This window comes from Medicago sativa, chromosome 6 (assembly GCF_051527215.1).
Source record: "Medicago sativa cultivar Bolivia chromosome 6, Bolivia_mono, whole genome shotgun sequence".
NCBI classification, from domain to species: Eukaryota; Viridiplantae; Streptophyta; class Magnoliopsida; order Fabales; family Fabaceae; genus Medicago; species Medicago sativa.
The window spans coordinates 51498492-51510848 of NC_140754.1; the positions used below are offsets into that span (position 1 = coordinate 51498492).

The window sequence follows — 12357 nt, forward strand, 5'->3', positions numbered from 1 at the left end:
ACATCAAAACGATTTATAGAACTTGAGTTATGACCAAATTACTGCACGTAGGTCACAGTGAATTTTTATGGACTTTCTGCACAACTTTTTCGAATTTGAAACGAAAACTGGTATTGATCGGTACATAATTGGTCTTAGGCGTAAACACAAAAGTTGTAGGTATGGATGTAAGTTTTATAATGCCGTTGGTCTGATGTCAAAATGATTTATAGAACTTGAGTTATGGTCAAATTACTGCACGTAGGTCACAGTGAATTTTTATGGACTTTCAGCACAATTTTTTCGATTTTGAAATGAAAACTGGTATTGATCGGTACAGAATTAGTCTTAGGCGTAAACACGAAAGTTGTAGGTATGGATGTTAGTTTTCTAATGTCATTGGTCTGATGTCAAAATGATTTATAGAACTTGAGTTATGGTCAAATTACTGCACGTAGGTCACAATGAATTTTTATGGACTTTCTGCACAAGTGTTTCGAATTTGAAACGAAAACTGGTATTGATCGGTATAGAATTGGTCTTAGGTGTAAACACGAAAGTTGTAGGTATGGATGTTAGTTTTCTAATGTCGTTGGTCTGATGTTAAAATGATTTATATAACTTGAGTTATGGTCAAATTACTGCACGTAGGTCACAGTGAATTTTTATGGAATTTATGCACAACTTTTTCGATTTCGAAACGTAAACTGGTATTGATCGGTACAGAATTGACCTTGGGTGTAAACATGAAAGTTTTAGATAATTTTGTTAGCTTTCCAGTGGCTTTGGTTTGACATGAAAATATGTTATGTATAATTTATTATGTTTTTACAAAGATACATGATGAATTGTTGATGTTTGAATACGATGTTATATGATGAATTGTTGATGCTTGAATACGATGTTATATGATGAATTGTTGATGTTTGAATATAATATTAACGATGATCTGTGAAGTTGTTATAAGATGATTTAATATTGTTACTGATGATATATATACAATCGTATATGCATTATGTGAATTATAAGTGATGTTTTGAGACGATGATTACATTTTGATATTGTTATATGTTGTTAAGTTGATTTATGAAGTTGATATTGATGTTTATTATGAAGTTAATTATGATGATGATAATAATGATGCTACATGACCATTGTTATGATATGTTGATGATGTTTATGTTGTTAAATATAATTGTTGAATTATACGCTTAACATTATTGTTTGTGAATCTCACCCCTTCTGCTTGGAAATGTTGCTTTTCGTATGAGTAACTTGCAGGTGATTGAGAATAAGTAGCTGTTGATTGCTGTCGTGAGTGGCTATCTCTCACTGTGTCTTTAGGTACTCTGATACGTAATGAGATGAGAACTTTTGTGGCTATTTTCTATTCCTTACGTACTGCTTATGATTTTACATGACTATGATTTAGTTTTTGGATTATTACGAGATGTTTTGATGAGGTCTTCGTGCCAAGACTAATTATGTTGTTGAATTAAAATCCGCTGCGAAGTTTTTAAATATTTATGTTGACCAATTTATGAAGGATGAATTGTTATTTATTCCATTTATGATTTTTAAGAAGTGTAACATTCCGTTTATGTTGAATGACTCTGATTTATATGTGAAATTTTTTATGTTGGGAAAACGGGGTGTTACAGCTTTGGTCCCTTAACTAAAAAAAAGATTGTTTGAGTACTTTATCTTTATCTCTGTTACCTGTTTTGGTCCCTTCCGTTAAAAAAATTCAAAAAACCGTTAGGGTTTATATTATTCATCTTCTTTCTTCTCCTTCCATCATCTTCTTGATGATCTTCATCATAAACAACACAACAACCCAGATTTTTTTTTTTCATCATCATCTCTATCAAATTTATATACATAATCAATTTCATAACTCAATCAACAACCAATTTGTTCACTAAAAAAAAATCACTTTAATTTACCAAACAGCAATTTTTTTTTTAAACATTCATCATCTTCATCAAATAAACCCAGAAAAATTCCAAAAAAAATCATCATCTAACTTCACCAACTTCAATATCAAACCTAGAAAAATAAAATAAAAACCCAAGAATCCAATAATCCTCTTCATCAAATCAGCAAATCCTTCAATTTTTCCTCTTATATGTTGAATCTCAAACTCAAAGCCTCCTTCTTTAAATAATCATTTGTTGAATCTCAAACCCAAATCTTCAATTTTCTGACTTCTCTCTTTTCCCTGCAATTCTTCACCGAACTCTCTCTCAACCAATCTTCTTTCTCACGTCGGCCGCCGTCTTCTCTCTCCCCTTTCTCTTCCATTCTTCTGTTTCTTTTCGATCTCCCACTCTCCCTCTGTTGCCAGTCTCCCTTTCTGTCTCTGTCTCCCTCCCTCGCTTACTCTCTTCCCTGCAATTTTTTGTGAATGGTTTATGGGTTTAAAGGATAAAAAAAATGGATTTTTATAATCAAATTTTTGGGTTGTGTTATTGTTGTTGGTTCGAGAATTGATTGTTAGGTGAAGGTTAGGATTTGGTTGTATGGTTGCAAGAGAATGAATTTTTGGACATGGAAAGGTTTGAAGAGGGTTCAGAAATTTTCTGGAATTTATGGGTTTTGCTAATGAATGGAGATGATGAAAGTGATATGAATGTTAACAGGTTAAGATTTTTGGGTTTTCTGGGTACTTTTTATAAGGTTGTTGTGTTGTTGATGTTGAGGCAAAATCCCTAATTAATTTTAAAGATAATAAACCAATATGATTAAAGAATTAATGGACTTTGATTATTTCCTTGGTATTTAACTTGTGCTCTTGAGTGTTTTACTAAGACAGGAACAAGGCTTAAATCATACCAAGAATCAAGTAATCAAAGGACATTTGATTTCAAGATCTAACACTGAGATCAGAAAGTTAGATCAGAATGTTGCTCAGAGATCAGAATGTTCGCACAAGAGATCAGAAGGTTGCTTCTATACAAGCCCAGAATCTCAAGAACATAGATCAAGGTCATGCAAGGCACATGTGACATAAATAAATGTCAAGAGAAGTACTTCTGCATGGATCAAGCAATAAAGGCATCTATGATGATTAAAAGATTAATGGACTTTGATAGTTCTTGGTATTTGTGCATTCTTGAGTGATTAACCAAGACACAAACAAAGTTTAAATCATACCAAGATACAAGAAATCAAAGTACATTTGAATTCATGAACTAACTCTGAAGTTCAGAAAGTTAGTTCAGAATGTTGATCAGAAAGTTGATCAGAACGTTCTGATGATAGTCCAGAAGGTTGTTCATAAGCAAACCCAGATTCATCAAGAACGTGAAGAACATGCAAGCACACTTGACATGAATTAGAGGTCCAGAAAGGTACATCTACATGGATCTATCAACAATAAAGGCATGAACAAAGATTTATGTCAAAAGGATCTTTAATGTTCATCCAAGACTATGAACATTAAAGTACTAGGATTATTCCAATGAGAATATTATCCTAGATGTTGCATTCACTGCACTTCAGTCGTGTCTCTACTATTAGGATTGATTACATAAAAAGTAGTCTTACAAATCATCCTAAAGTAAGCACAAATGAAACATTCTGATGATCAGAATGTTCACTTCTGCACATGCTTCCAGCCATGAACAGTGTAGTTGGTAAAAAGAAGAAAAAGGTAACAAAAGGAAATCTTGCATCAGAGATAACTTGTACTCTGAACAAAATCAAGCAAATCTCCTAGAAGCATGGGCCTGAAGCTGCAGACCACTATCCTCTCTTTCCTGCACAAAGTCCAAGACAGATTTGGTTCACTTTATCCTACTTTTCCAGTAACTTTTGAAGCATATGGAGAAGCTATTTTTTGGAGGATAAAACTCAAACAAATCTCACATCACGTGCTGGGCAAGCCCAGAAATTCATCCAACATTCATCCATGATGAACCCAGATGAAGAACATCATGAATTTCCAACATTCTGATGAAGAACACAGCAACATTCTGATGTTCATCCTGGGAACGCAACAACATTCTGATGGTCAGAATGTTCACCCAGATTTTCAAGTAAAAGCTTGTGGGGCCCAGGACACGTGGCATAACACCATTGGACACCCTACAACGGCTATTTGAGCCCAAAGACTCTATAAATACAGATCTAAGGCTCAGCAAAACTTGCACCTTGCCAAAGCATTCAAATAAACAACTTGAAGATTGTTTAAAAGCTCTTGCAACAGAAATTGATCAATGGCTAAGGCTTTCATTTACTTAGTGCACATCAATACTCTTTGTTATCTCTTGCAAAGATAACTTCTCTTCCCCCCTCCTCTGTTTGATCCTCAAACATTCAAACTCCACACAAATTGCAAAGCATACAAGAAAACAACTTAATTTTGTTTGAAGCTTTTGCAAACTGAAATTGATCAATGACTAAGGCTTTCATTACTTAGTGCAAATCAATACTCTCTGTTATCTTCAAGATAACTTCTTCTTCTTTCTTCCTCTGTTTGTTTCTCAAACATTCAAACTCCAAACATCTTGTATACTCTCATCTAGCTTTAGGGGTACTAAAGTGTTAGTTTGAGCTGAAGGTGTAAAAGTCTAAGTGGGTAACTTAGGAAGAAGAAAAGAAAGTTTCATCTAGCTTTAGGGGTACTAAAGTGTTAGTTTGAGCAAAAGGTGCAAAAGTCTAAGTGGGTAACTTAGCAAAAAGGTGCAAGCCTGCTGAGGCTTAGAGAATACAGTTGATGTAATTGTTCAGGTGAACAAAATTGTAAGGTGCAGGATTTGAGAGGTTATCTCAAGCATCATAGTGGAAACTCTCACAAGATTGTGAGGAGTGGACTAACCCACATTGGGTGAACCACTATAAACTTCTGTGTGTTGATTCTCTCTTCCCTATACTCTTTACTTACTGCAAACACAAACACACACAAACACATTTACTTTGTTAAACTGTTTTTGCACTCAGACACCAGAACATTCTGAAGTCTGCTTTAAACTGTTTTTGCACTCAGACATCAGAACGTTTTGAAGTCTGCTATTAACTTAACTATTCCAAGTTTCCACTTGAGAATCATTTTTTAAGTTGCAGGATAATTTTTAAAGTGTCACAATTCAAACCCCCCCCCTTCCTTGTGACTATTTTATCCACTTCAATTGGCATCAGAGCCTGCCTCTATGGGTTGAGCACTTAACAGTGTATGAGGAAAAGATCCAGAAGGAAGTGATGTCAAAACCTGCAAATCAAAGTGCATGTCACATCTGAATGATCTCTGAAGAAGAAGATGCAAAGATGGCAACCAGAGATGATTCTGAAGAAAAAGAAGAAGTCAACACATGAGTAAAGACAAACACAAGAAGTGAAGAGGTAAGAAATTCTAATCCTTATCTTTTATATAAAGTGTTTAATAATATCTCATATGACTCATGCATTTTGTGTTAAAAGTTTGAACTTTTAAAATAATAACTTTTCTTGTAAAAAGAAAGAAAATGTGAAACTACTAATCTTGAATGATATATCTTAAAACCATTCAAAAATTGTAGCACTTTCGTTTTACTATATTTGAGAAACATAAGATTCTCAATAAGCAAAAATTGTAAGATTTATAAAAGTCTGAATTTTTAAAACAAAATGTTATTTTGAAAAGGGAAGTAATATTTTGAAAAAGGACATAACCAACCTTCTAAAGTCTGTTAAACCTTTTCAAAAATGTTGGTTTAGGATTCATAACCTATCACAAACAAAAAGTGAGAAGGTAATTGAAAAATGTTCACTTTGAAAAAGAATTCAAAATTTTGAACCTGTATGTTTCTCTTTAAAAAGAAACTTGAGAAAAATCATCATTCCAAAAAGACATTTTTATCCTAAATTAGATTGGTTTCAAAAGGTTGAGATTGGTAAAACAAAATGTTCTTATTACAACAAATCTGATTATCTTAAATCAGAATGTGGTCATAAGAAAGAATCTCTCAAAAAGAGAAACACTAACCTTCAAGGACCCAAAGTAATATGGGTACCAAAAGCTTTGTCAATCTGTGATGCAGGAATATTTTCTTCCAAGATTATATGTGGAGAAAATGTTCAAACACTAGAAGATAAGCAAATGGGATTTGCAACTAGTTTTGATCACAACACAGATGATCTAAAACTCAGACCTCAACACTGATGTGTTTCAAGATGATGGGAAAAACAGTTCAGACTGTTCAAGAAACATTTGAAATGGAAGATTAGAATGTTCAGGTGTTTGCAGATCAGAATGTTCAAGAAAATGCTCCTGATGCTGAAGCTACTCAATTCAAAAAAATTGAAAGCTTCAAAGTTCATCCCTCTGTTTTCAAGCAAGAACAAGAAGACTTCTCATATTCTATATGAATTGGATTTCACACTCACATTCAAGCATTTTAAGATGTCTCTGAAAAAGTGAAGTGTATGAGAAAGATTATCAAATCTTTAACATAAAGAATTTGACAACAATGAGGATTTTCCAACAATGGATCAAGACATCCCTGGAGAAACCTTCCAAGAAATTGCAGACATTGCTAAGGAAGCTGTTCAGAAAGTTGATGAAGCTCAGAATGTTGAACAACTTCAAAAGGAAGTTGATGTTGCTGAGTATGGAAGTCAGCAAGTTGAAGCAATACCTCAAACATTGAGATTGCAACCAATGAGGTTTGGGAAGCTGATGTAACTACTGAAACATGAATTCAAAAAAGTTAATGCAGCTACTAAAAAAAATGGAACTCAGAAAGTTGATGAAGTTCCTGCATAACAACTTCAGAAGGTTAAATGAAATTGAAGAAGCTTCTGAAAAATACCTCAGAAAGCTAACAAAGCTGGAAGTCTTTACTGGAGAAGGATCCTTTAAATCTTCTACCGCTGAAACAATTTCAAAATCTGAAGTGATGTTACAAACATCATGTGTGAACTCCAGTTTGATGAACAAGAAATTGTTCTAGAATCTGATGAGGATGAGCTAGCTGGAAATCAAGTTGGTTCTGATCTGAATGTGGAGGAACTCGGTTCAGACTTCAATACAAGTGTCTTTCAAGATTCTCAAATGGAAAATGATGGAACAATTTCTGCAACTCAAGTTCAGAATGTTCAAGAAAACATTCTATTTGATTGACCATGTGTCTACAGATCCTAAAACATCTGGATATGTTACAAGACACTCAGATCAGAAAAATGGAAAGACTAAGAAGAAGAAAAATCAACTGATGATTGAGCTACTTCAGAAGGTTATGCTTGGAGTTCTCCATCCAAATGAGAAAGTATTTCAAAGAAAGAGAAGCATGCTCTCTTCATTGAATCTCAAAGTAAGGAACATCATCTTATAAGGTACACATTTATTTGCACTATAATAAATATGATGATTGAATGCATGTTTAATATATGCTTATATCAAATGTTTAAACTTAAATGCAATAATTGTTTCATACTTTGATCACACTCCTTTCATGATGGTATGATACTCATTTACAACTGCACAAGTCATAATTGATGTTTAAAATCATTACATGATGTCTTATGCTTTAAATGTGTTACATCAATTTGTGAATACTTATCTTTTCACATTTGAAATAAATGATATTGATACATTTCTATCTGAATTATTAACATGAGTTGCAAACTAAATCATCATTGTTGATAGGGAGATTTATGTTTGATCATTAATGTTAAATCATGATTGTTCATTAATTTGAAACATAAAAAATGTCTAAATTTGTCAAACTTCAGAATAATCTGAAACAAGAAGATACTCACTTGTTTTTGATATGGTTTATGAAAATACCATTCTTCAAACATAATCCCAAAAGAATCTTATGTTTGAAATTCCCATTAGAAGATTTTTTATATACTTGATCTTCATGTTGATGCTGTGTATGATCTTGTTATAATCTTCAAATATTGCTCTAAGGTTTGCATATTTTGTTCTTAAACTTATATTGGCTTTGCTTTGAGCATAAAAGTTTGTTTAATTATCTTACTTTAATTGCCAAAATTGAAGACAAAGATAAAAGTGCAAACATCAATATGTGTGGGATTTCAAACATGTGCAAAAGAATCTCATTTAACTCCAGTTAAAAGGATTTTTTGAAATCTAGTAGGTACTACTGATCTTGGCCTTTGGTATAGAAAAGGTTCTTGTTTTGATCTTGTAGAATATGCTAATTATGCTGAAGACAAAGTTGAGAAGAAGAGTACAAGTGGCTTCTGTCAATTCTTGGGACAAGCATTAATTGAATGGTCTTGATACCATTGCATTCTCCACAACTGAAGCTGAGTGTGTATCTGCAGCTAGTTGCTGCTCTCAAATTTTGTGGGTAGGAAATCAGTTGAAAAATTACACACTAAGGTACACAAGTACTCCTATTTTTTTTTGTGATAATAAAAGTGCAATTAATCCTTTTAAGAATCCTATTTAGCATTCTAGGTCTAAACATATTGAAATAAAGCATCATTTCATTAGAGACCATGATCAGGAAAAGAATATTGCATTAAGCTTTGTTGATACTGAAAATCAACTAGCTGACTTTTTCACAAAATCCCTTGTTGAGGATAGATTCAATTTTCTTAAAGAAAAATTGTTAATCATGAAAAATCCCAATAAAGATTGATTACAGATCACTAAGGGCCTTAGACTAAACCCCTTGATGTCATCTGATGCAAATCAGATAGATCTATCTCAATCTGGACATTCATCAGAATGTTCTAGAGTTCAGAATGTTCCTGAGTTCAGAATGTTCATCAGGTCAGAATGTTCATGAATATCAGAATGTTCAAAACCTGAAATCTGGGTCAGAAATCTCATGCGTGAGATTTTGTGTTGATTTTCTCCAGAAATATTTCTATAATCTTAAGCATTTAATGCTTGGTTATAAGAAGTTACATTTAAGGCTTAACCACCATGTAAAACCTTAACTATCAAATCAACCAATCCCCTTTCACTTTTCAAAATGGCTACTTTCTTCTCTCTCTCCTGTCCGTTCCAACTTTTCCTCCTTTCCAATGTAACTGCTACTTTTTCCTCTTTCTTTTCATGTTTGGTCTATATAATCAGTAACAACTCTGATTATTTCACATCTACTTCAAATCCAAACTTCTTTCTTCTCATTTCCAAAATTTCAAATCACTCTGTTCTTCATTTTTTCGAAGAAACATGGCCAGAACCAAAACCACTCCAAAGTTCTCTGATGATGAAACAAGTCAAGTGAAACGTTCTCAATCACCACCACCAAACGACGCTGCTGGTCAATCCTCTGATCAACAACCTTTAAATGAAAACCATGTTCACACAATCCTTCTTGACGTCATTTACCCTGCTTTTGACGCTCCAAAATCTTCCCAATCAAAATCCTCTAAGAAACCCATCACCAAACCTAGACCCATTCCTACCAGACGATCAACTAGGATGAAGAAATCCTCAAAGGAACCAAAGGTCTCTCATGTGAATCTAGTCTCTGATGAAGAGAAGAAGACAGATTCAAGTGATGATGAAAAGGTAGAAGATTCTGAAGAGGAAATTGAAGAAGATCTTGAAGAAGAAATGGAAGTCCCTGAAGAGGAAGATGAAGAGAAAGTAGAAGAGGACTCTGAACAAACTCTCATTGAAATGGTTAAGGCTGCAAGAAAAACCTATAAGAAGGAAAAGAAAGTTGCTTCTCCTTCAGAGGAAAAACCTTCATCTCAGCATGATGGTGAAAATGCTGCAGAAGTAGATGAAGAAGATGTAGAGGCTGATGAAGATGAAGCTTCTTCTAAAAAGCATGGCAAAGGAAAGGATTTTGCCAAGGTTGCTGCAGTTATAAGGGCTCAAAGAGCAGAGAAGATTGCTCTCAGACCAATGAGCAGAACAAAATACTTTGAGTTTGGGAGTTTGGAAACAAAGGGGTGGAATCTGAAGGAGTTCACTGATCCACAAGGATGGACAAACTTTGTATCTTTGCAAGAACACACATATGAAGATCTGGTTAGAGAGTTCTACACCAACTTGACTGTGAAGCAGAAGAAGAATGAAAATGAGAACTTTCTCATCTCATCTGTCAAGGGTATTCAGATCACTGTAACTCAAGACTTTCTCTCTGAAGCCTTGAAAATCCCAAATGAAGGTAATAAGCTGTTTTCTTGTTCATGGTACAATGATGTTAGAGTTAACCGTAATCAACTCATAGTCAAGTATACCAAAGAAAATCACACCTTTAACTCCACAAATCTAGAGGATGTCCCAAAAATCCTTCACAACATGGTTAGACATACCCTAGTACCCAAATGTGGATCTTTTGATGTTGTCTCTGATATGGACCTATGCATCATCTACCACCTCATGAACAAAACCAAGCTGAACCTTCGCTTCATCATCATTCAACATATGATTGATTCCTGTTTGGCCTACAAACAAACAGTTGCTGGGTTACCCTATGGAATGCACCTAACCCCCATCTTTCAGAAAGCAAAAGTACCTCTTGAGGGAGAAAAACGTAAGCTTGACTTCATGAAGTTCACATCAAAGACTTTAGGTCAACTTCGCATCACCACCTCTAACATGCCATCCTTCACAACTTCTAATAAGAATGTTCAGAAAACCAGAAAGAAGAGAAAGGTAGAGGAAATCAGAGATGAATCTCCTAAGAATGAAGAAACCAGACCTTCCTCTCCACCAGAATTGGAAATGTTCTCTGAAATCTCCAAGCTTGCAAGGGAGACTGTTGAAGAAGGAAGCTCTCAGTTCAAAACTTTGCTTGAAGAGTCACTAACTGAAGATGATGCTCAGAAGGATAATGATGCATCTCTTCAAAGGGAAGCTGAGAATGTAAGCAAGCTATTGAGGCTCATAAAGGTATACCTCAAACTGCTGATGGAAACTCTGTTGATCTAGATCAAAGAGTTGAAGAAAATACTGAGAAGGAAACTCAGAATGTAGATGAAGATACTCAGGAAGTGGCTGAGATATTAGCTTCAAACATGTCAATTGAGGGAGATGTTCAAGTTGCACAAATGGAGTTCTCAACTGGGTTTGACCTTAACATTGAAGATGTCAATACTGACTTCAACAATGAAGTATTTCAAGATGGTCAGGAATCAACTGTGGCTCAGGAAGTTGTAATTCCTGAAGCTCAGAATGTTGAAGTCTCTGCAGCTCAGAATGTTGAAGTTTCTGCAGCTCAGAAGGTTGAAGTTTCTGCTGTTGGAGTTCAGAATGTGCAAGTTGCTGAACCCATTTAAGTTGATGAAAATTGTCCCTTTGTGGAAGTTGCTCCAAGAAACACAAACAGTTGATCAGAATGCTCAAGGTGCTGAGCTGAATCAACTCTTTGCTGATCAACACATTGATCAAAATGCTTCAAATGAGCCTGCTATGTCAGCAGATCCAATGCCTTTGGCCTCTGGATCTTTACCATCTGAAGAAGTTCAACGTATGGCTCAGACAGCTCAGAATGTTAACCTCTCTTCTTCAACTATGGGGTCTGTTGCTGGTGCAAGCAACTTCTAGGTCTCTGATCTTCCCACTCCAAACACCATTCCCTCATACACTCCACCACCACCACCAATGAAAACCACCACTACAAGCAAGCTTCCTAACATAGCTGCTCTTTTTGAATCCCTCAATACCTTTGTGACTGCCAACAAAGAGAAGGCTGAAGCTTCTGGTGCTGCTCCACCTGCTCCTCCCTCTAAACCTTCAAGGGCTGAGAAGCTAGCCTCTAGGGCACTCAGAGTCTCTACCAAGACTCACAAAATTGTCTGTGCTTTGGCTGATTGGACTGTCAAAGTCCATGCTCCTGGTTTGGCCATTCCTGGACCAACCTTTGTTGACCAATCCATCTTTGATGAAGAACCATCCTCTGATTCTGGGGATTCTACTCCCTGAATCTGTCTGTTTTATCCTCCCTATCCTTTTTGCAGATGACTAAAGGGGGAGAAGCTTTAGGATTTAAGGTCTTAAGTTTTTCTTAGTTTTAGGCCCTAAGTAGGTCTAGTGATCAATAGTTATTGGAGTTTTTAAACTTCATTCTTAAGTTTTTCTTAGTTTTAGGCCCTAAGTAGGTCTAGTGATCAATAGTTATTGGAGTTTTTAAACTTCATTTTTTGCTTGATCACATGCTATGAATTTCTTTTTTGTTTTGAACCATATGTATCATGTAATGTACTTCATGCTTTATATCAATGAATGAATATTGATTTTGGTTCAATCCTGCATATGTTTATTTTATGCAACATATTATGAAATTGAGGGGGAGCTTTTTAAAGTTCTTAAAAAACTCTGCATAATGGATTATAAAAATGAGGGGGAGCATTAAAATAAATTTTCAAGCTCTATTATTCTTCATATATATAATCAAAATCCTTAATCCTAAATCATAGGTTTATCATCTTCAAAAAGGGGGAGATTGTTGAGGCAAA

General features: G+C 34.8%; 1 protein-coding gene and 1 pseudogene across 1 annotated transcript; both read left to right on the forward strand.

The window, feature by feature from the left end:
- Window positions 1-6445: 6445 nt before the first annotated feature.
- Window positions 6446-8646, forward strand: LOC146915539 (uncharacterized; annotated as a pseudogene).
- A 469-nt stretch (window positions 8647-9115) lies between these two features.
- On the forward strand, window positions 9116-11178 carry LOC146915540 (uncharacterized). Its single transcript, XM_085721371.1, has 2 exons — window positions 9116-10769; window positions 10832-11178. Exons 1-2 carry the CDS (start codon window positions 9116-9118, stop codon window positions 11176-11178), a joined length of 2001 nt encoding a protein of 666 aa, XP_085577497.1.
- Window positions 11179-12357: the final 1179 nt, after the last annotated feature.